This window comes from Amblyomma americanum, chromosome 10 (assembly GCF_052857255.1).
Source record: "Amblyomma americanum isolate KBUSLIRL-KWMA chromosome 10, ASM5285725v1, whole genome shotgun sequence".
NCBI lineage: Eukaryota > Metazoa > Arthropoda > Arachnida > Ixodida > Ixodidae > Amblyomma > Amblyomma americanum.
The window spans coordinates 52,333,626-52,359,074 of NC_135506.1; the positions used below are offsets into that span (position 1 = coordinate 52,333,626).

A 25,449-nucleotide genomic window follows, 5' to 3' on the forward strand; every position below is an offset into this window, starting at 1 on the left:
TGGTGTACAAGCTTAAGTTTTGCCACCTGTTCTTGAACCATGCGACAATGAAAACGCAGTTCTTACCTCCGATTAGGGTGGCATAAGCCCGCTGCAGACGCGGAGTGTCCGTGGCACAGCCCAAGAATGTCAGGCTTTCCAGGCGACTTGTGGATGTCGGTGTCGGCCTTGAAGCGCACGCAGACGGGGGCCGCGTCAAGGCGGCGGCCATGGCCTCTACTTCCTCGGCGAGGATGGTGAAGGACCGCACCGTGAAGGATTTGAGGCTCGAGCTCTGCACCGCCGCCCGAAGCACGGTCGATGGAGTGAGCACGTCCATGCCGTTGATCTGCAGCCGGAAGGAAGAAATGAGTGCACTAAATTTTCCGGAAGGTGTTCGACGATATTTAATGTTAGCAAGAATAAAACCCGCGGAAAGCTAGACGCACAGAAGCGTATAATGTTCTTCCAAATATGTACAAACTCGTACAGCTCTCTACTCTACCGAATATTTATTGCGTCGATGCAGCACATGAAAATTTATCAGCGAGGCACCTAACAGCGACCAGAAAAATCTCTGAGGTCTAGTAGACACCACAAAGAAAACTAACACTGAGCCTAACATTCACTCTTACAGCAAACGATTTAAAGAAACAAAGAAAGGAATTCAGGGGCGAACAATTAATTTGACGCGGAGAAAATGCGGGAGCAATTCTCTTTCTCTCGGCAATCTATTGCAATTAACTTTCTATTTCAATTTCGATTTTATTGTCTTTCATGTGCCGGTGCACACCTATAGGGCAGAAATTTGGAGACTGACGAAAAAGGTGCTGCTTAAATTGGGCGCACACAACGAGCTACGGAAAAGAAAACGTTAAAAAACTGCAACAAACGAGAGTGGGTTGGGGAACGCATGCGAGTTAACTACATCCAAAAAACAGCAATAACTTACGCCCCAACCCGCGACAAAGAGACCGCGATAGCGGCATCGCATCGTTTACGCGGTCACCGAACGTTTAAACCATGGCAAAGAATGTCTCATGCAAAAGCAGCTATTCCCGGGAATAGCTGCCCATGACAATGGGCCGTGTGCGCGAACCCATGTACGACCAGCTGGATAACGTCTTCAGTGGAGAGGGTTGTGATTTTAGCTGTGTTCTTTTACGACATATTACGAGAGCAAAGCGATTGCTATGTCTCGGAAAGACACACACTAACCTTCAGCTTATGATGAATTATTACAACAAATTGGTGGTGGTTTAGCTCTGGCTAAACAGGAGTGACGCAATAGCTACAGCTGGCCGGGTGGAACTCGCTCACTCGAATTTCAAAGTCAGACTTTCGCCACTGTGTTTCGCTGGGCGTTCCTTCTTCATCTTCGTCCATGGAAGTGATTCACTTTCTCCCCCTTTCCACTCTTCACTCCCCTCCTACTCAGTTTCGCCGGCGCGCCACGCCGCCGTCAGCTGCCCCACACCACGTGACCAACCGCGTGACCACGTGGCGGCGCTACCACGCTGAAGGCTTGAAATGCTAGCGTAGTGTAGCTATCGCTACAAAAGAAGCAACGGTTTGTAACCTGCACAGGGAAGACAGCACACAAAAGATATTGAAGCACTGGATGTTATGACATGATAGAACTGTTTAAGTAAAGAAGTGACCACAATTCAGGACCACGTGAAGAAGTTTGTTAATAGGACTCAACTGAAGTGCATTTGGGAATTCATTCCATCTCGTGTACCTACGATGAAGCTCAGAATAGCCGCATATAACCCTCCGAAAGACAAAAACCACAGAGGCTAAGTGACGTACTTCGTAACACAAACAATTCAGTGAAAACGTCTTCCCGCGCCACAGTTTCCGCCTGTCCATCATTTTGCCAAGAGTCATCCGTATGCGCACGTTTACGAGGCGGCGGCTCAACTGATTGCACGGGCGCGGCCAAGGGGGCAGCTGGGACGGATGCTTCCCTCTTACGCTTGCGATGCTCCCAAACATACGCTGCGTTCCTCTAGTAATGATGTTGGGATAGCCCGCGAAGCTTAGGGGCTTTGTGTTTTGCCCAACCTATACGGCTGGATTTTGGCACTGCAGTCGCTCCTCGATCTCACGAGTTCACCGAATCCGGGTTGGTGACTGTGGCTGATGCGACGGCACCGCGTCTGCCATGGCGAATGAGCTGCCACCCCGCACGATTTAATATCTGAGCAGCAAAGAGGACGAAGCAATCACGAGTGCGTGAGCAGCGATATTGCCGCATGCTTTGCTGTGACTGATAACGTCATGGTCGCCGCGGGTAATCCGCCTATAACAGCTCTTCGCATTAATGAAGCATGCGACATTCCCATCCTGGCCGCCCTCACGTGTCTATGGTGCCAGATCTTTAATAAAACTTCTTATTTGGCTAATTGCTGCATTTTAAACCTAATAATTAAGGCTTTATTTCAATACGAGCACACCTAACTATCAAAACCTAATTATCAATGAGTCACGTGAGCTGAAAGGGAAGGAAGCACCGTGCATTAGAGGCCAGACTGATTAATGATACAACTCAAATTCAGAGGAGAAAAGAAATGCCATTTTAAGGTTCGTAAAATACTAGAGTAACCGAGTGGACACTGTGGTAGAAAACATAATCGGAGTGCAGATAGTAAGATGGGATTAGCAAATGTGCTGGAATGGGTCGGCAGCGCCAGGCCGCGGACAAAGCTAAAGGGACAGCAATGAGCAAGGCATTGGTTCAGTAGTGCAGTTAACCAGGCTCATCAATACTCCAATGGGTGATCGGCCCATGGTTAACCTTTTCTAGATTTCCTTTCGCGCTTCAGAAAAGCTAGATGCGCTTTGACAGCTTCATATGACGATAACCCTCCATGCGCTTATTATTCATGCGCCCATGATTACCAACCGATACTTTTGTAAACGCCTTGATAAGTGATCATGCCAAGTTTCAACATGACTCTTCAAATTAATTTCCTAGTAGCGACGCTAAAACACGTGGAATGGTAGATAAAACAATGCCGGAAAAGAATGCGTCATTGATATACTACTAAAAATATACATGCAATGTTTCTGCGCCACTTGTATGTCAAACCTGGACCACAGCATTGCATACTGAACGCCGGTGCAGTGCTGTATATCGAGGGCCTATTAGTGCCACATGAAAGGAACAAATACTCACGAAACAAAATCAAATTCTGCCGTGCTCCTTACCTCTAGGCTTTCAAGACAGGGGTGGCTTCGCATGATACGTGCAAGAAGTCGGCCTCCCAGTGCAGTCACGAGCAATTCTGACAGTATGAGGCTCGTAACTGTCTTGTTGTAAGCCAGGTACTCCAGGAAAGTTATAGCGTCTGCAGTTGCGGGCTGCGCAAACATAAATTCCAGTCAGCTGGCCATTAGGCCTACATTTTCCAAGGTAGAGGATGCGGAATTGGGACAGAAAAACTTTTGCTTCTTAACGTGCCAAGAGGTTGCATGCATCACCCGTCCCTGCAAACAGGACTGCAAGTGGTCCAGGGTGCAGCTCTATCGCCCGCTTTCTTCAGAGGATCGCACCCGTAAAACAGATTCTCATGTCCACGTCTTTCTGTTGGCAGAGCCCTTCCTCCCCTCCATAGTAGGGTGGAACATCTCTATGGATGTTCCACTCTACTAGAGTAGAAACTTATTCCTCACATATGCAGAAAGCTTCAGCGTTCTGCTCCATACTGCTGCTTTTCTTAGAACGTAGCATTATCGACACAATTAGAGTTTTCAACAAATGCTTCAGCGAGAACATAGTGACCTGCGTTGCACATTCCAACGCTGTAGTTCGGACTGCTTTATCTGAATGCGCTCTGAGAATAGAAAAGTTCGGCATACAAAAAATACGCCTATTTGGTTTTTATTTGAACTAATGTAGAGCAAAATGAGGCGCTCACAGTTTTCAACATAGGTTGAAGTGCTTATGATTATATATTTTCTTGCCGCAAGGGCATCTGCGGCCAAAAAGCGGCAAACAAGGTCACTGGCCAACTCGGGACAATAAGATATTCTGTGGGTCAAGTTTTTTGAAGACGCGGACAACAGAACGATGTTGTATGGGGCCTGAGTATAATCCGCAGTGTATATTGATAGTAAATGCGATGAAATTAATAAAATTGCATGGTATACGCTTTAAATCAGCCAGACACCCTCGACGCCAGTCCTACTCTGGGGAAAAGCGGCAGCCGTCTAAAAGGCAAGATAAAAATTTAGGAGCGATCATTAGGATTGATACGGAAGAAATGCGATAGCATACTTCATTCACCCGCCAACCTATTCAAGCTGTGATTCTATTCCAATTCCAGCTATACAATAACAGAAAATGTGCCACATTCGCAGATCGCGGTGAAGCCTCACACCACCACTGGCGCCGAGACGCATCGTTTAAGCGATGCACGAGTGCACTGGCAGGCGACTGATTCCAGCTCAGCCAACGGTTGGGGTTTCTGAGACCAAGGTTCCAGAGCAATGCGAGAGGAACCAAGGCCCCACAAACCTCGTTTTTGCATAGATAGTTCTTTCGGAGTCTATATTTTGCACCTTCGCCGCAGCCGGAGTCGTTTTTTTTATAGCCATTTTCATTTTTGCTGTGTCATTCTTCGTTCGGTCTCTTCCTTCTCTCCACTGCAAATGGACGGGGAGAGGGGGATGGTTGACGGGTGGCAGGTGGAGAGAGGCGAACCCTTCTAACCACCACCTAGCATGTGGAGGCTTCACACACAGACGATGACCCCTTAGGGACAGTTCCCGCCTTCCTTGCCGTCCTAGTGCTATCGCATTAAAAAAAAGTTGCAGGATGGATATATGAGAGCGACTTCATATTTGTATAGTTGGAGAACATCATTTTCAGTCTTCTACGCGCTCGTTTTTTTTTACTACCACTCCACTCCAGTCGGCCGCTTTAGGAGCGTGGCCCCAGCGATGACCCTCTTCAAAGGCGGCGCGTTTCTCAGCACCCATCGCATATGGTCCGTGCTACATTCCCCTGCTCTCGCCGTACAATTTCGCTCCTTCTCCGACGCCGTTAACCGCCCTCTGGTCAGGGTTTCCTATGCTTTCTCAATACCTCCTCCTTCCCCGGTTACTACATTCCGGGTGGCCCCCTTGGAAAGCTCCCACCGGTTGCGCCTTCTTACGATCTCGCCATACCCTTCTTCTACATTAACCATACTCACAATAACCTCTTTATTTCACTCTAACCATCCTACGGATGGGTTCTGGCGGTAACCAGGACCCCTGTTACGCATTTTGCCGCCCTCGTCATACCCTGCTTCCAAGGTAACCACTACACTACTAGGAGCACTACTAGGAGTACTACGACTGCTAAGGAACACTTGGACGCATTCGTACGGAACTTCACGCACCAACAATTTGCCTGCAAATACATGAAGTGCGGCTTTATATAAATCGGTAACCCGTATTTACCCCCCCCCCCCTGAAAGGAACGACGCGTCGCAATAATAAGACGCATTTTCCCAAACGCAGTGACATCTTTAAACGAGATAGCTGAAAATTGGAAAGCGGTATGTTCGGGTTTTGAATATGGTTTATAGGGGCTCAAGGTCCCTGTTGACGCCAGGCACCATCACCCTGTACATCAAGGTACCTCTGCGGGAGGTCAAGCCGAGTTGCTTAAAGCCCAGAGAAGTTCCGTTTTTTCATATTTTTCAGCCTAAAAGTGATATGAATTTCAAATCGTAAGATATCAAAATGTGACAAAGCTCCACACCATACATACAATCCTATTTATAAAGAAATACTACATTATAAAACGGGTGGTCGAGAGGAACGGAGCAAGGGTCAATCCTTTGCAACTTGGCAAACTGTCAGCAGATATACAAGGACTCCTGAGCAACGTGAAAAAACTGTCAGTGTAGTGAAATCTGCCGTAGCTGACATGAAATTGACAGCGGTTTATTTCTTTTGTAGCCAATGCTGGAGCGACAGCTATTCTTGCTTCCACTATGATTCTGCTGTTTCTTATGTCTTGGCTTAACTTGCATCCGAAATCAAATTCTTGGGGTAAGGAGGGCCAAACTTTGGGATCGACCCGGGTCAAATTTGGAGGTCACCATAGTATTGGCACATTCAAACTATGTTAGATATTCGTTTTGTTCCAAATCCAAGATCAAATTTCAGTGGGTTGGGGTGGTCAATATTTATTGGGGTGGGCGAAATGATCTTAGCCACGACCAACCCCATGTTTTGAGACACCATTGGATTGGCCCTAGTTAAAGTAAACTTCGGCATCTGACTTAGAGCTGTTGCTATGGTATCGCCAAGTCCGAAGGTAAAGTCAAATCTACATGCTGAGTGAAACTCGAGTTTCTGCACTGAATAGAGCTCTCGCTCTAAAACGTCAAGCCTGGGAGCGTGAGGCACACTTTATCATCATCGCTTCATTTATGAACCACCGATTCATCTAGATTTCCCGACCATAGCATCGTACAACGATATTTCAGAGCAAAATAATGAAGGCAGAGAGGCAAGAATCATGACTACGACAGGGCTGCTCGCATCGCACACAAAACTACAAGTGTCTTGCCGTATTCGCGATGAATAAATAATAAGGATCATTTTAACGGGTACGCGTTTCATAAAAATCCGCAACATCAAACGAGTCTGAAAAGTATCCTCTCCTCCTCAGCTATGAGGCACCTGAATTGTAGGGAGAAGTAAGTAAGCTGCTTAACGTTCAGAACGATTTCCGAGCACAACAGCGGGCAACAAAGTGGTACAGAACCAGGTGGTGCTGTGGAAGGAACAAGGACAGCGCTGTCGTTCCTCGACAGTATCGGGTGGTCCTGTCTTCTCTAGTCGTGCTCCGTAAATTTGAAGTTAATTTCTAGCGCCGAGGACTCTCCAGCTAGAGCACGGCCTTTCCATCTCCGCGCTAACGCAGTTGATGTTACCACGCAAGAGATGTTCTTAAGGCAGACCACTTCACATCCACCTACAACACTATGAATGAGCGAAGCGAGCGGCGGACATTTAGACCGCATGTGCAACGCCAAACTTTTGTTCCAAAGAACGTCATGTGCGCGTCTATCTTTGTGAAAAAAACACAAAAGTGAGCGAAACAGACGTGCTGGTTCCTTGCTTGAACTTGTGGACTGTGGGAAACAAGACCGTTGATCGTAGAGAACGGAAATGATTAGGAGTTGGGTGCTTACCGATACGTCGTTCAAGGCGATGCCCTTGAGAGTGGTGGTGCGTGCCACGTAGCTGCCCAGCGTATGCGCCACGTCATCGTCGAAGGTGACACCGCTTACGTTCAGGGAGTGGAGGGCAGGGAGGCGGACTGCCGAGTGGGACCACATCCGCATGTCGAAGCCCCTCCGGTGCTAGAAGCGGAGACATCAAGGCAGGGTGGGAAAAACGCCCTCTGTCCTTGCTAAGGATAGGGTTTAAGCATAGCGTTATAATATGGCAAATTCCCTGATGGTATAAGCAGCATACTGCAACGCTATGCTAGTAACCCTGTTGACAGCGACCGCAATAGAGCTCACCGCGGGGTATTGGTTGCTCATTGAGCTAGTGAACTCGAGGTAGCGAACTTCAGCGCACCCATTCTGCAAGCCATGCCAGAACATATTCATCTCGACGAACGGGACATTTTGGTCCACCTGAACCCGGGTCACGCACCTGCATCATTACGAAAAATCATAAAAAACATTACACCTCAAAGAAGGCTGGTTGTTCGGCTAGCTGATTGGAATTCGCGTTAGTCAACAGGTGCGAGACAGAGAAAAAGACACAGAAAGGAGGACACATCCACACCGTTCGTCCTATACGTCAGTGGCGCAGGCAGGGGTTTATTATTTTTCAATCTTTTTTAGGTTGCCCCAACCTAATATATGTTCTCCGCCCAATGTTTCCCCTAATCCTGGCTCCCTTCAACGGACGTTATACCCCTATTTCCCGATTTATCGAAGGTACTTTTCATTTACAAAGCCATAACGTAAAATTTCTGCTGACAAGTGTTTTAGAGCATTGAGGAAACTCACATCGTATTTATTTTCTTATCTCATAACATTGAAATTATCTGCGTTTGAGGCTGCAGAATACACGGCCACCCCTAAGCTCCCGCCCCCTAGCAGATTCACTCGAGTTAATTTTAGCATACGCATTGTGCATGTCCTCAAACGTCGTGGTGTGCTGTTTGAACAGAAGCTGTCATGTAATGCTCATCTCGATAAACCAAGAACTTGTTTGCGTTAAATCGTTATTGTTTCATTAAACCAGCGTTGTCAGTGAAGGTTGTCCACAATATGTAAGATTACTCATTCTGAGATGTCAAGGTGGACTCTTCGGCGTTTTATTACCAGTCTTGGCGGCCATCAGAAAACAGGTGACTCTCGTTAACTGTTAAGCTGGTCAGCTGATATCTAATAGTTAACTGTTTACCTCTTGCAGTTAGGCGCCTGTTTGTAATTGGAAGTTTGTAGCCTGGCATTAGTGATAGCTGCATCACTCTAGAATTTCTGAAACGCTACTGCCTGAGTGCCATGGCACAACAAACTTTCGCCACTGCATATCACTACACGTCACTCCTGACAGAGAAGATCACGTGGCCTATGCGGGACAAGGTGACGCGTACTGACGGCCGGCGCTTCGCGGTGCACTCTTCTAAAATGGCGCGCGGCAGCCGAATATTGTTGAACCACAGCGCCGAGAGAAGTCACCTGATCGAGATCCTAAAAGGTAACGTGGTCATTGCGAACGGCCGGCTTCAAGTGCCCAGATGAAATCAAGCACTAAACTGGAATAGTTGGCATGCTGATTATTAAAAATTAGTTAAGCGGTGTACTAGCTATTATGTAGAGAGTGTTTTCCGATGTTCGCCAATACGCGTTTTAGAATGCCACTAAAGTCGTATCAGTACCTCAAAAAGCCTTTTTTTTAGATATTTTGGTTGACTATCGCTTACGCATCCAGTATAATTCCTTTTTTTCTATCATGTACTATAGGGCACAGAATTGCCTGGGAGGCGCGTCTGGCGATTTTAGCCTATAGGCGCACCGTGCACCAACAATAATCTGATTTCTCTAGCACACTACTGGGAATTAAGAAAGATATGTGCTTTTCTTGCAGTTCTGGTTACCTATGAACTTTTCTTCTCGATGCTACTTCCATCTCGTGTGGGGCACAATTACTAACAAAAATCTTGCCAAGCTTTGCACCGTGTAAAAGAGAGGCACTTCGGATAATAATAAATCCTTCTTATGACCGCCACACTGCCGCTTTCTAAGACATAAATGTAACACGTACCCCTCAAAGTTCTAATAACGGTGCTGGTCGTACGGTATCGGAGGGGTAGGTAAGAAGAAGCAACAATGCTTTTAGCACAACCACAAAATCATTTCCAGAAATATACGCACCGAACTTTCCCGAATTTAAACAACGGGTAATTCAACGACTGCGAATAAGTTATAGGAAAGAAAGTCTTAAGCACCTGAAATAAAAGAATTCCCAGAGAAAACACCGTGGTAAATAGTGCCTTTATGAATCTCCACGTTTCTGCATTGCTTTTGAAAATGATGAGCATTAAATCGGAATGTTCAAGTGCTAGCCAATACAGGCACAAAGTGGGGGGACAAAGCGTTGCCCCCCCCCCCCCGTTTATGTATTTGTGTGCTAGCGCTTGAATATTCTACAATGAACGTGTACCAGCTGGCTCAATTTTCTGCCCTGATGAAATAGGGATATAATGGCCTTCACAAAAATTAGTGCTAACGCCGAAGTATTCTCGATTGAAAAAATAACACGAAAAAACATCAATTAAGGTAATATTTTCCTGAACTCACTTTGGATTATAGTGTTTAACGCTCCAAAGCGACTCAGGCTATGAGGGACGCCGTAGTGAAGGGCTCCAGAAATTTCGGCCATCTGAAATTCTTTAGCGTGCACTGGCTTTGCACAGTACACGGGTCTTTGGAATTTCGCCGTCATCGTAATTGGACTGCCGCGGCCGGAATCGTACCCACGTCTTTCGGGTCAGCAGCTGAGAGCCATAACCACTGAGCCACCACAGCAGCTCTTGAACTCAGTTTTTACCACAATGAGAAATCGCACCCGATTTTTACCCACTCACAGAGAGGCCGTTATTACGCATTTCCATTCCGCAAAACCTCCTCCCCCTGATCGATTCACATGATCACGCGTTCGCTACAACTCTGGTAGTAACAGTGCGAGCACAGCTGAACAAAATCATCCCATCTATTTCGCATTAAAAGCGGCTGTCATTAACTACTAAACCAGGAAAGTGTGATTAGTTTCGGTGGAGGTGAAACGTAAAGACGCCCGTGTGCTGCGAGATGTCAGTGCAAGTTAAAGATTCCCAGGTGGCCGAAATCATTTCGGAGCCCTCCACTACGGCACCTCTTTGTTCATTTCTTCTCCCAGTACCTCCTTTTTCCCTTCCCTTACGGGCGCGGTTCAGGTGTCCGCTGACATGTGAGACAGATACAGCGCCATTTCGCTTCCCTAAAAACCAACCAACCAAGAGTAAATTCACCAAATAACACTCTATGCTAGTCTAATATACAGCGAACCGCAATACACGACTTCCCAAGTCGACCGCGTTCACCACTCGCCTGTGCTGCCGAAAAAGCACGTTAATGAGCAGGGAAGTCCGGAGGCCGTCGCGGACTTGCGGGTTGTTGCTCAAAGGCCAGTAGAGCCCCAACAACGTCAGTTCACCCCACGAGTGTTCCTGCAGCTCGATGCAGTTGCGAGACAGCACCTCGTTCCACGGTTCGAGCTCGGACACGAGCCAACACTGCTTTTCTCCGGGCTCCCACGTGCAGGGCCGGTCGTAGTTCTCGCGGTAGCCGCTGCCATCTTGAAGCACTGTAGTAGAGTTAGGGAAAAAAAAGCGAAAGGGATTACATTCATTTTGTCAGCTTTTCTTGCCAATACGACATCGACTTGACTTTCGCGTTGACTGTCTCATAAATTACACCATACACATGATTCTTTTTCGTATTGATTGTCTCATAGATTCATCACTCAGCAATAGGCTTAAGTACCCATGATTATAGTGTACAGATGCTGCGTTTGACACTTATACGATTTAATGTTCGTGTCGTAAAGAGCTAGTATTGAATCGACCACCCCCGAAATTTGACGTAGGCCGATTTTGAACAAAACCCATTCCGAACCATGATTGAGCATGGCGACCATTAAATTATGCACCGGTCGTTGTCAGAAAGCTATAGCTCGACCTTTGGGTATAACCATGGTTAGTAATAGCCGTATCAGTTTTTAGAATTTTGAAAACGCGTTTACCCTTGCCGCTGCGGCTCGACAAAATTTGGCTGCATCGTGCAAAAATACATGCGCCTTCGAAAGCATGCAGGCAGACCAACCCCTCCAGCGCACATAACTAATCGAAAAATCCAAATTTTATCGAGCCACAGCGCCAAGGGAAATCGTGTTTTCGAAATTCTAAACAGTAATATCGTTGTTACTAACGCCACACTACAAATCTCTAATTGCAGCTAGGCGCCTAACTCTACCAGTTAAAAAGTTAGTTATTAAATATTAATCAACCAGCTTACTTCTTGAGACGACTCACCGGTTTTCTTGTGCGCGCCAACGCTGCGAACACTATGCCAAAAAAAAAGTTTTATCTCAAATAAGCCTATTTTGGAAAATTTTTGAAAGTTTTTGCAGAGGCATCCGGTATACAATCTTTGTCCGTAAAGTTTTGAGACTGATTTTTTCTTCTCTAAAAAGGATTCCCCAAAGCAAATGTTGGTGCGTATGTGTAGCGCCATCTTTTCAGGCTAACCAGAGCTATTTATGGAGCCTTCTCCACGATAACGCAAGGCCACACACTGCTCTCAGCGTGACAAAATTTCTCGCCAAGCACAGCATTACTGTACTTCCCCATCCGCCACAGTTGCCTGACCTCTCCCTGTGCGATTTTACCTGTTTCCTCGTGTGAAGAAAACCCTAAAAGCTATCTGGAGGGGGAGCGTGGAGGCCATTCAAGACGCCACGACAAAGGATCTGACAGCCTTGCCAAAAGAAGCGTTTTCCAACTGTTTCCAAGCCCTCAAGAAGCGTTGGAAGCTGTGTACAGGCTGCAAGGAAGATTATTTCGAAGGCGTGAGGCACAAATGATTTCAATGTTAAAGGCATTTTTTGATGGAATCAGTCTCGGCACTTTGCGTACAAAGGTTGTATGCACATATATAAATATGCATACACATACACGTGGCAAGATGCCTACCGTTCCAGGCGGCAGTTTAATTATTGATTGGTAGCGAAAGGTCGCCCGGGAACAGCGGTACGGGTCTCACAAGCCCCGCCGATATCACCGCCTGTCATCACAGAACAGTGGCGCATCGCTTAGCAGCTACACCACTACGCCAGGCATTGTATACGGACTCCCAGGGATCTATGAGTATGATGATGATTATTATGGATTCTTATGGCGCAAGGGCATCTATGGCCAAAGAGCGCCATGACACAAGGTATTTTCGAGCGCCATGACACAAAGTATGAAAGTGAAGTAGAGATAACCAACTGCCATCGCTAAACAATGCATCCAAACAATGGAACCGAAGTGAAACACCGAAGTGTTAGAGCGCCTATTGCTACGAAAATCGACTGTGATTTTTTTTTCGTAGTTTGTTCTCTGCCAAGTAAGCCGGATAGCGTTGAGAGTGGGAACGCAGTCTCGAAAATCAGGTAGCACTGCATTAAAATTGTTTTAAAATTTTATTGCTTTCAGACAAAAGATTTAAGCGCGTTTCATTTCTATTTCGCATTAGAATGCTTCCTGAGTCAGAGAGTAGAAGGCCTGCATCTCGCTTCAGGAATCGGTTGGCAGTCGAGAAGCATCGGGCTCAATGGCGATTGCATTGCACACATAGAAACGATGGTTCTGCATTGATCCTGATTGTCTGGTTTGATTACGTTCAAAAGTTCCCTGGTGACAGTGGTATTGCATGTCCGCAGTGCATACGTGTCCTCCACGTAAACACATTCTGAAGACACGTTCAGTGAGTTTAGCGTAGAGGTTACTTTAGCTCAAGAGCACGTAACTCCGCATTGTTCGGAAAGAGCCAACTGGGTCTCACAAGCCCCACCGGTGGCTCTGTTTGAAGCCGCCACCATCCGTAGAGGGGCGCAGCGCTTAACCGCTACTGTACTGCGCTGGTAGTGGTATTAGAGTCGCCACGATTTTTCACTGCGACACATTTATGCGTAGTTACCACAGCCGAGGTTAAACAACCGAATGTGACTAAAAGGGGGGATTAAAAAGTTACCACAAGAGGAGAAGATGATTTTCTAGGACAACAGCAGGTCTGCGTGACATATATACATCGTCTCGAAAACCTGTCTCTGCGATTTCCTTATTGGCCTGTTTCCCTTTAAAATAAGTAAATCTCCTTCATAGAATCTTTTTCATAATCACCAGGCCTTCATAGTGCATATGGTGTTCAACGAAAGAAAAAATTCCGTTCATACTTGGCCGCTGAAAGCGTTCCAATTTTTTTCTTCTTTCCTGTTTTGTCCTTTTATTGGGTACAACCGTTTATTGCAATGATTATCAGATGCTGCCTTAGCAAAGATGTTTTTTGGACAGCAACACCTTCAGCGAAAAGCGGAAGCACAGCTCAAGACGCAGAAGTTCAGACTGTGAACGTCAGCCGCCGGCCGAGCACTCCTAAAGAGGTTAGGTTACGACATGGAAGGGCATTTTGATCGATCCGCCGATATACCCGATAACATCCGTAAAACCCTGCAAGTCTGTCCTATACCAAAAAACATGGACCCGAATCTCCACGCGGCTAGAAGACAGGCGCGGGCAGATTATGTGGAACGTCATTTGGCTAAACTAGAGAACACAGTGTACACGGACGCAGCGCTTTATCCGTGGGATAAACGCACAAGAATAATCAATGCCGCCGCAGCAGTCGTGGATTACGCCGGCAAACCGATCACATACGCAACCCTACGGGGCCACACGGTAGCAGAGGTGGAGGAAGTCGCCGTTGCACTAGCGGCGGCCGAAGGCTATCGGAGAAACAAATCACTGATCATATTAACAGACTCGAAATCCACATGCAGGATCTACGCGCAAGGTAGGGTCTGAAAGGCGGCCCTAAGAATCCTCCTCGAAACAGGGCCTCCAAGCCAAAAAGTAACCCACAAGATACTCAATGGATACCGGCACACACGGGGATAGAGGGCAACTCAAGGGTGGACAGATTAGTTCGCGAGATCACGTTCCGAGCTGAGCTGTTGGAGACCCTAGAGAACCCTACCATAATGGAGCCAGTATTTGCGGAGCTGCTAAATTGCTACAGAGGACAAAGGTTCAAGTGCCCTCCACCACACAACTCATTAACACAACAAGAAGCAGTGAACTGGCGGAGACTGCAAACAGGAACATTGTTCAACGTATACATTCTACACAAAATGTACCCTACATAATTCAGGGACACATGCCCGTGGTGCGGGGCAACCCCCACGCTATACCACATTACATGGGAGTGCAAACGCAATTATGCATTCCACAAACTCAAAACCCCGAGTGCGGAGCAATGGGAGGGTCTGCTCACCAGCAGCGAGCGCACAGCCCAAAGGGCCCTTGTGCAGCACGCATGCGAAGCAGCAAGACTCAGCGGAGCCCTGGAATAGGGGCCCGACCTTGCGAAGAGGCCAGACGTCAACGATGAAGACGACGGCCCACCACTAATCTCATTGAGATTTCAATAAATGTTTTTCTCTCTCTCTCTGGACTAGAGGCAACTGTAACTGGTATACCAATTGTAAGACAGATGGTACTGCGGTCATTGTAAATTTTGTTTCCGCGACGGAAGGTTGCTGTAATAGCGATTGTGAGAGGATCATGTGACTGAGTGCCCTGTGTATATTTTAGCCCCGAACTTTCAAATAAACAATTGGTAGTCCAGCCTCCTTCCTATATTCCCCTTCTGAATTTTCCTGTGTGCCTCTTTTTGGCTAGTATAATTTCTTAATTACATCAACTGCAGGCCAAAAGCCTGCATGAATGTAACCAGAATGCAATTGATGTAACTGACTGCGTAACATTTAGAGGAAGACAACTTTAACCTGTCTGTTCCGCACACTAGGCACATATTGATTGTTTTACGTTCTCTCTATCATTTTCGTTTGAACAGCGGGTTGCGCAGTTCTTCATACGTCTTGATGATGATCATTGGGGGTTTTAATTATGCGAAAGCCTTTAACGGCTCATACTCGCGGCCACGAGCCTGTCCGTCCGTCCGTTACGCTCTTCAGCAACTCGATAAGAATAAAAGTCATTCTGCACGATGGGATTCGAACCACCATCCTTCCGTTCTGCATACCCGAGTGTGTTAACGACTACGCTACTTCCTGCCAAGGCATGTGTTGTTCTCCTTGTCTAGGACGCTGGAGAGTGTTTGCAGAAGGGCGTCGAAACAGGCGGATGCCTGCCAAACGCCCTCCAGTGTCTCCAGCATTTATTATTCACAAGCAATTGTGTAATTAATCAACATCTTAACCACACATAAGTGACAGAAGCAGCAACACCATCAAAGGCTTTCGCCTCACCGCACTTTATGTCAACAAAGTGCCCCTTGAATTTTTTTTTATGGCGCAAGGGCATCTATGGGCAAACAGCGCCAAGGCACAAGGTATTTTCAACTTCCCAACGTGGGTTCGAAGACACATTTGCCAAGCATTTGACCCTAAATAAGCCGAGAACCAGGCCAAGGGAAAGCTTGTACCCGTTGCATCACCGGTGGGTACCCGGCGGCACTGGGGATCGAACCCCGCACCTCCCGCATGCGACGTGGATGCTCAACCACTTCACCACCGCTGCGGTGCCTTCATACGTCTCAAAGATTACAGCCGTAGCAACCACTTTGAGTGCCACTCGTACCTACGCTGCAGCTTTCTGGATGGCGCTTTGCACTTTGAAAAGAACTGTCCTTACCGGTGTCACTGCGACGGCTCCTGAGACGACGGGATGACGACGACTTTGAGGCTGAAGCTGTTGAAGCCCCTCTACTGAGGGAGCAGCGTAACTGGTTTAAAGTGTCGATGATGTCATTAACGGTAGCGCCAGTGAACGTGCATAACCCCTGGAGCATGTTGATATCCTTAGCAGTGATGGCATCGATGCGCTGGTCCTTCCTCGGTTCCGTTGCCATGCTCTGCATATCAAGTGGAGAAAGGACGCGCATGGCGAAGGTCATAAGTCGAAAAACGCACATTACAGCTACGGATATCTCCCAGCTACTCACGGAACCGAAGTACTGTACAGTCCGCGTCACCATTGAGTAGAGCGTTCGAGCAGTGCGTATACTTGGTAACAGGAACTGAAATTAGAGAGCAGCCTTTAATTTATGGGCAAAGTGCTCGTGTCTACTTTATTTTGGGGTCTATCTGGCACTATTCCAGTGAAAGTGTTGCCGCTGGACCCTAGAGGCTGCGACAAGTTCTGGATTTGTTTGCAGGAAAGTGGACCGCCCAAGCGCTCTACACAATGGTGACGCAGAGTGTACACACACACATACACATTATATTACACACACACACACACACACACACACACACACACACATATTACACGCACACACACACATATTATATATATATATATATATATATATATATATATATATATATATATATATATATATATATATATATATATATTAACGACAGAAATTTATTAAACAGAGATTTATTAACGTCGTTTCGGCCGGGGTCCGGCCTTCGTCAGGTAATGCACAAAGCATCTGTGCTTGGTCCTTAAATACCTGTTCTATGATAAGACATGTGACCAGCCACTAATAGCTGATGACAATGTAATAAAATGCGCATGACGTCCTAAGTGACGCACAGTGATGAGGCTTACAGGCTTTCGGAGTTGGCACGTGCTCCTCGCAAGTAAAGATAGCATAAAAAAGCATTAAAAAAAGTTTCTCTGGGGCATGCAGAAAACAATAATAAATAACAGGCGTTGCGGCGTTGAAGGCATGGCACAGAAACACGCGGCCAGTCACTTCATCATTGATAAACAATGAGATTAAACACAAAAAAGTACACGGGGCTTAGACGATACAGTACACATGTATTGACACGTGTTGGGCTCGAGTCCTGCGCATTCGAGATTTAAAAAAAAGCAATGGAGGAAGCTTGTACAAACATGCTAAAAAGTACTGCATGGATAGCACTGAAAACAAAAGGCAATCATCAGCACGTGTTGCATTACTCGCTACTTTGAGAGGAAAGATATTTTGCCAGGGTTTTCATTCAAACAAGACGTAAGTGCTCTGAATTTGAAAATTAGGAAAGATTCTCGAACTCCTCTGTCATGGTGAGATTTGAAGCCAGGTTCAAGTATTGTGGCATTAATGTTATTAAATGAGTAGCCGGGAGTCGCGACATGTCTTGAGAGCGGAAGATTTGGAAGGGTATTGGCATGTGATCGGTGATTATTCAATCGCAACCTGAGGGGTAGTTCAGTCTGTCCGATGAACTGAAGCTTACACACACCGCATTCGAGCAGATAGATAACAATGCTGCTGTCGCAAGTGAAATTGCCTTTTATTTTACAGTAAAAGAATTACGCAGTGCTTCCTGCCAATGTGATAGTGGACATATGCGTGCACACCCTACAACGCGGTTTTTTGCAAGGGCGGCAGCCTGTTCGAGAGGGGTTAGTTGTTTTTGATGAAGTTAGCATGTCGCGCAGGTTCCGTGACCTGCGGTATGCTACGCGGGGTGGCTGTGGAAATATTCGTGTCAGGCGGCTGCTCTGCATAAGAATTATGATACATCGTTCTGGCGCACGAAAAACACGGACGAAGGAAGAACAGACACACAATCGCCGGACATCTGTTCTTCCTTCGTCCGTGTTTTTCGTGCGCCAGAACGATGTATCATAATGCGACTGTGAACCAACTAGCCCAGCTGTCTACGCTTAACTGCATAAGAAGATTGCGATGTTTCTTGAGGATGCCCTTAACATTTGGCATTGATGCACAATGGGTTAGCACTAGAGTGGGGTTTGATGGTCGTTCCGCGTGTTTATCTGAACGAAGGATTTCCTTGTGATCCATTGCATCTGCGCGTTTTATTGCTTCGTGAATACCAAAAGAACGCGCAAGGTACCGCAGTGGCCGACCATTAGAAAAATAAAAGGATCGAGATAGGCAAATTACAGGCACACCTTAATTGTGTAGGAAAAGCAATGGCATTAGTACCTGCTGATCCCTTTACCAAAAGTAACATAACTCAGTCTCGTGACGTCAATTTCCTCTAGCTAATGGAAGTGCTCGATACTCGTAGCATAACTTCTCTCTAACCAATGGTATAACTATGACCTACGTCATTTTGGCATCGTGGGGGCTCTAATGCTGTCGCATTCAGAAAGGAAGATATGCTGTGCGCAAAGCAGCGAGCTTTTAAGGCGGGCCACATGAAACCGATTAGCATGTCAGCCACGTCAACCGTCCGAAGGGCTGCTGTGTGGCTGGCTTCGGAAACCTGATCTCCGGCTCTATGAATTCAACAGCATGGCTGACAGCAGCGAGCATGTCTACATTATGCATGGGCCACTGCAGGTTCTGGTGTCTTGCGAACCGGAGCCAGGTGCCATAGCAAATCATTACGGCACGCGTTTTCCGGCTATGCAAAAAAAATCCTCGTTGATCACTGCGGCGAGTTGCCGCCATCTGGTTTTTCAGCGTCACGCTAAACCCCGACAACGTAGGAACATTAGGTAATGATTGCAGCACACATAGGTTCACTCCCATAGATAGCCCATTCGGCAAGGTGCCAAGTCTCCGTGATCCATCTCGTCCTGGAAATATGCTCCATTGGAAGAGGCCGCTCTTTTTTCGACCCGGTGGCCTTGTGGTAGAGCATCCGCCTCTCATTTTGGAAGTGCTTAGTTCGATCTGCACTGTAACCGGCACCCACCTGTTTTCTAATCAGCACACGATTTGTCCAGGCCTGCTTTCCGGCTCTTGTGGGATGATATGCTTAGAAAAAAGGCCTTTGACCAACCTAATCCCCTCAACTAATCATCTATCCTCGAAGGGCCCAAATCAGCCTTGTAGAGTAAATCCTATTGTGGTCCTATCGTAAACCGATAGCTTTAAGGCTACCTTTCAGCGAAAAACTCAACGTCGTCCTGTCGGCGTTGTTCGTTGTTGAGCCGCGAAACTTCCTATTGGTCATTAAGGTTTGACTTCGCACGTGGAGCGGCGGAATGAAAACGTGAATAAAACACGTCACATATTTTGATTACAAGAACGCAGCACGACTCGAACATCATTATTCATGTGCGTATGTAAACTTATTGAATTATGCTGAAATAAAAATTTGAATAATTAGTGGAGAATCGAACGTCTGGCCTTCGTACTGCGAGTCAGACACGCTACTCATAAGCCAGGCAGGCAGTTTTTTTTTCTTTATCGCATGGAAGTAGTGGCGAAAAGAAAAATCTAAGCATGCTTACATCACCAAACACAAGGCCATCATGCATGGTGAACCATGCCACCATGCACCATGCACCAGGCACCAGGCACCAGGCACCAGGCACCAGGCACCAGGCACCAGGCACCAGGCACCAGGCACCAGGCACCAGGCCCTACCACACATTCAGGTTTGTTCGTACGTTTTGGTTACAACAAATTTTTACAAGCACGTCATGTGGTCTTTCACATAGCGTGTTAACTTACTACTTTAGGCTAATTAGCATGTGTGTGTGATTACAGGGCCACTAAAGAGAATAGTGATTAAGCGATGGCAAAGTGCATGTCGGTGAGGTGTGCTTATATACGCGAACGACTGTATACTTGTGTCTAGTTACACAGGTGTCTAATGGAATCCGGTAACATTAGTGGAGCACGTGATCGAGTAATATGCCACTGAGATCAAGTGGTGTCGCTAAGGGGACCTATTGACGCTAACGCTACCGCCTCATATCAATAAGATGTCCACCAAATTCTTGTTTTGCACAAGATGGGGTAAAAGGCACATTTTCCAAGGATTTCACCAGTCCCAGGTGAAACTTGCCCCTACTGTATCAACGCTGGATACCCAACGGCTCTGGGGATCGAACCCTGCATCTCCCGCACGCATGGCGTATGCTCCGGCATCTCAATAATGAAACGCGGAGAATTTTCTGCGTTAAAACAGCACTCAAGCGCTACTTTGTGGGGGATTCGGGTAGATGCGAATAGAGAGCAGCGCAAGAAATATATACTAAAAAATTAAAAGGAGTAAAAATATCCGGTCATTAAATTGGGGTGAAAGTGCAACAAACGAGAATGCGGTAAAGTTTCAAAGTACGTTCACAAGCCCACTACCTTGCAGAACAACCAAAACGATAGCAGAAAAGTTGGTTACACGCTCTCACGTCCATCCTGCGAACGCTCTCCTTGGATAAAAAAAAAACAGTCTAAAAAGTTGTTTCGCTGTTGCCGCCTACGCGTTCACAAAAAAGTGATGCAACTCAAGTATAATTTGGTTTCGCAATGGCAACAATCAATCCACACTGGCTAGGAGAATGTTCCTCAATATGTCTAAGTTTCTGCCTGCGTTTCATCCAATTAGTAATTGTCATTTGGTCCATTAGATATCTATAGTTACATTGCTTTTGACGCTCACAATGCTGGAGCTGATCTAAGCACGTTATTTGGTTTCATTTAAGCAAAGGGTTGTGTAAAGAATGTTTACATTCATTTAAAGCCGCGTAAGTACGATTCGCCATGAATAAATATTACCCCTTCACGCAGGAACAGTTCAAGACGTCAGTGTTAAGAAAGCTGCCAAGTGTGCATTATGGCCCACACCCTGCTCAATCAATCTGTACCTAAGCGTGGAACATGCGGTATCTACCCACGCACTACTTGCAAACAAGTAGGCATTGTTTCGAACTCAGCTAGCTGGTATTACGACCAGTGCAGCAGGCAATTGTGGCATTTTTGGGGCAAGGAAAATGGGCTTCATCGCATTTGCATATTCATCTAAATCCGGGACTTTGAAACGAAATTAAGTCGTGAAACTTAGTTTAGAGGCTGCAACAATTTCCACTGACACACTTTGCGCGCAAAGCACAATCGAAGTTTATTTCTGTAAGTGAGGGAGAGGGGATGGACGGAAGCAATGTGCTCACATAACAAGAGCTCTTGAAATGATCTGCTGATTCCTACAGAAATGGCTGGAACTTGTACGAACGCCTTTGATGGCGAAAGAGCCGCTGATTAACATTGAATACACCTAAAGCCTGGAATTATACAGCAAAATGGCAACGCGCGAGAACCTGTCTTCTGCCTTGTTCCCTTCCCTCAGCTGTCTTCGATTGCAGATCGAACTGCACCAACAGAATCTGGAGAGCTTTAGTTATCATGCTAACCGCTTGCACTGCAACTAGGAGATTCATAGAGAATGTAAAAAAATATTCGCAGAATAAGGCTTACCTCTGCTCTCCTGTGGTGCTCAAACACGCTGCTACGGAGCCCTTTGCCAACGAATGTCTGCCTTATGTATGCATCTAGCGAAAACTCGTTGCTGCCTGCACCGGCAAGCAAAACATCGTCGAATGTGCAGATGGTGACGGTCTTTCAGTGGGCGTGTCCTTTCATAAAGCGGCACTTCGTGCTGTTATGCACACAGATGTGGGAGATTACTCGAGGAAATGTGCATCTTTCGAAGGTGCGACTCATTTGCGCATGCGTATAACAAACGTCGGGGTTCTTTAATGCTTTGTCATCAATATGCAGAGCTTGACGAAACTGAAGATATAGCCAGTACAACTGTTGCGAAACTAGGCAACCTGCAATGTGAAAGCTGAAAAGAACAAAACAGCATAGCATATCTTTCAACGTTGTTTGCTCCTTGTTTGTATGATAAATAGGGTTGGGGAAACGCAAACAGCAAATTGGCAATAGTTAAACTCTGTTCAACCTATTTAGTAAAGCGTTAGTACTGTGGTTATGATTGCTGTTCGTCTTAAATTGAGTTAGCTATTTAACGCTAATTCGGGTCGCTAACAAGCACAGTGCATTCACACTTGACGTTAGCTTTCCAACGGTATATGACTGGATGCTATAGTGCAAAGTTTGGTTTTAATTGCAATTAACTCATTAACGCTAACTCGAGTTGCTAACTAGCACAGAGCACTTTCACTCATCCTAAGGTTTTCAACCGTACATATGACTCAATGCTATAGCGCAAAGTTTAGTTTTGATTGCAATTAACGATATAACGCCAGTTAGTTCGGTCCAGTAATTATTCGACAGAACTGCATACTTAACCAATGGCCCAAAATCACGGTTGAAATCGACGAAGTCCCGCTTTAACCTTGGCTGATCTTGGTCAAAGTACCGGCATGAGGCGTTCTCCGAAATTTTATTCAAGTGAATAGAGCTGCGCACTAAACATTACGTCCCGAAAACCTGAGCGGTACATGATCGATATTCTGGCACGTTGCCTGTTACGGAGTTTAGCCGAAAAAATATTGGGAACACATTCTAACGCAACATTAAATTCGGTGGTCCCGGGTTCGAACCCCTGACCGGCTCGAATTTTTCTTTAACTACAAACTTTCTGAGAAAGCTGATTAGACTTCCTTCGCAGCCATATGGCTGCGTTTGGGTGGATGGCAATGAGTAACTACTCCCTTATTACAAATCTACTCCACTTGGTGGGATTCCCCTAAACGTTTGACCAACGTTATTTCGTAGCTATTGCCCAAAGGCAGTCAGCCAATTGTGCTGGAATCGCGTAACTTCGTTTCACCTAACAGTAACACTTCGGCCGGGCTTGAGCAGTGAGCAGACGCGAGGATCACAGCCCAGGCGGGACTGCGATAGAAACAGGACATATGTACTACGGAGAGACGCGTTTTAGTGCGCGTTGCTCTGCGACTCCCTGGGTGCTTCTCGCGAATGACGACGAGATTTAAACTATCTCTGCTTTTCGACCACAGGTTTCTGTACACATAATGGAATGTATACTATCGCGAAGGAAAGAAACGTGAACAACGCGGTACCTGCGCGCTCCGCTGGTCGATTTGTTTTTATCGCGCTTTTTTCCTGGGTGGTAAAGAAAAACGTTGGAGTCGTCCTAGCATCGCGGGCGACTTAGCGTCTTTTTGCTACCGCCGAAGTAAAGGCTTGATGAAAAGAAATGCCAAGAGTGGAGAGTCTAGGCACCGCTCTGTTCGCGTTTCATTCCATCGCTCCTGTTCGTCTAACCCTAGCCTTTATCCGACTTAGTTGGCACGCTAATTTGGCTAGCTGTGGGTCACACTTTGGCAATTAGTGCTAAGGAACGTCTTGGCGAGCTAAATTTGGGCTTATCCGTGTTGACCTAACATGGGTCCCATATCAAGTTCATCAAGGGGTTCCCCGTCGTTCCGAACCAAAATCTTATCAATACTCTACAGAAAGTATTGATCTCAATACTCTACAGAAATACCCGCCGCGGTGGCTCAGTGGTTAGGGTGCTCGACTACTGATCCGGAGTTCCCGGGTTCGAACCCGACCGCGACGGCTGCGTTTGTATGGAGGAAAAACGCTAAGGCACCCGTGTGCTGTGCGATGTCAGTGCACGTTAAAGATCCCCAGGTGGTCGAAACTATTCCGGAGCCTTCCACTACGGGCACCGCTTTCTTCCTTTCTTCTTTCACTCCCTCCTTTATCCCTTCTCTTACGGCGCGGTTCAGGTGTCCAACGGTATATGAGACAGATACTGCACCATTTCCTTTCTCCAAAAACCAATTATTATTATTATTATTATTATTATTATTATTATTATTATTATTATTATTATTAATATTATTATTATTATTATTATTATTATTATTATTATTATTATTATTATTATTATTATTATTATTATTATTATTATTATTATTATTATTATTATTATTATTATTATTATTATTATTATACAGAAAGAGGCTATTTGTCTGTAAGTGAGACTTTCCGAAACCGGTGTTGTTATAGAGCATAAAGAAAAGCCAAGTGTCGTGGTCAAGTTCGCTGCTAGATCAGACTGGGATATGATGTTGAATGGTGCTAAAGTAACTGAGCTGAACGCGGGGCTTTTGGTTCTCGGAGGAAACGAAACACCATTTTATTTCAGTAAATGAAGCTCTGTTGAAAATAGAATGCTCCTAGCTTAGGCAAAGCAAGTGATTCATGAGCCTAAGCGAAATTTCTTCCCTGGACAAAGGGAATTTTTTTAATGTGCATAACAAAAAAAGCTCTTTGCTGCACGCCACAAGTGAGCAGGATTTGGTGAATGCTGTGTGGTTCTCGTTTTCCCTGTGTTTAGTTGCCTTTGCGTCAACTGTGTGATTATTTTGTCATGACTTTTACATTACGCAACATTTCATCAAGTTGACGAATTGAAGCGCGATACAAACTTGTCTTCAATTTTTCATTCCAATGCGAGAAGTATTCAATACACCTGAACAACCTCTTTGCACACATGTAAACGAACGAATAATCTTTTATGTTTTAAAGCTTCCTTTAGTTTCAAAACCTTCTTCCCTTCCCTCATGGCGCGGTTGAGGTGTCCACCGAGAAGTGACAGTTACCGCGCCTTTCATTTCCTGATATTTTATTAGTACACTATTCCGAAGGTTCAGAGCCTGGCAAAATAATATCTTGTACGCGCACCTCGGGAGCATAAAAGCAAAGAGGAAAAAAATACATCAATATCCGTGACTGGGAGTCGAACCAGCGGCGGCGCGAACAAATCAGCTTCAAATGACGCTGCGCGAGACAACTTGGCCATCCCGCTTTTTTTTAGCAAAGTATTTATTTCAGCGATGCAATGTTCTGTATAAATGAACTATGTACAAACTATGAAGAAAACAATCGCAAATCAAAATAATGCATAATACGCCATACCATAACAGTCAAGGACGAGAAAAGGCAACATTCAAGACACATCACTACTACAACACACCTAAGCAACGATTCACAAAAAAGGGGCAATGAAGAGCCCAGCACTAAATGTGGTGTTCACACACTAAACAATTTCTCACCCTTTAGGGTGTATATCAGCTGTCCCCAGATGAACACCCTTTTCCAATTGTTCGGTGCTATAAAAGGGTGCAGAGATCAGCACCCTTAAAGAAGGGTGCACTTAATGATACCTTAGAGGATCTAATGGTTGCACCCTCATTAAAGGGTACTATTTTTTCATAACTCTACGAAAGCATTTTGTAAGGGTGCTCCACATTGATCCACCCATGAAGCAAAATCCTTGGACTGATGCGCGCCCTCTAAGCTTTCATGCTATGCACCCTTCCTAAAGGGTGCTGATCTCTGCACCCTTTTTAGCACCCAAAAGGGTGTTCGTCTGGGGGCAGCTGATTTGCACCCTTAAGGGTGTGAATTTTTTTTTTAGTGTTTACTGCAGTTCAAACTTGGTCTGGGCATA

The 25,449-nt window shown here is 45.9% G+C and overlaps 1 protein-coding gene across 1 annotated transcript in view; it reads right to left on the reverse strand.

The window, feature by feature from the left end:
• LOC144108300 (uncharacterized) overlaps nt 1–25,449 on the reverse strand; it is a 106,984-nt gene that overhangs the window by 20,789 nt on the left and 60,746 nt on the right. Inside the window, exons 12-17 of the mRNA XM_077641565.1 lie at nt 19,510–19,636; nt 10,602–10,857; nt 7,515–7,650; nt 7,179–7,349; nt 3,193–3,345; nt 67–328 (exon numbers count right to left, since the gene is read on the reverse strand). Of these exons, the coding sequence (XP_077497691.1) occupies nt 67–328; nt 3,193–3,345; nt 7,179–7,349; nt 7,515–7,650; nt 10,602–10,857; nt 19,510–19,636 (1,105 nt within the window). The remainder of the gene's footprint in view (nt 1–66; nt 329–3,192; nt 3,346–7,178; nt 7,350–7,514; nt 7,651–10,601; nt 10,858–19,509; nt 19,637–25,449) is intronic.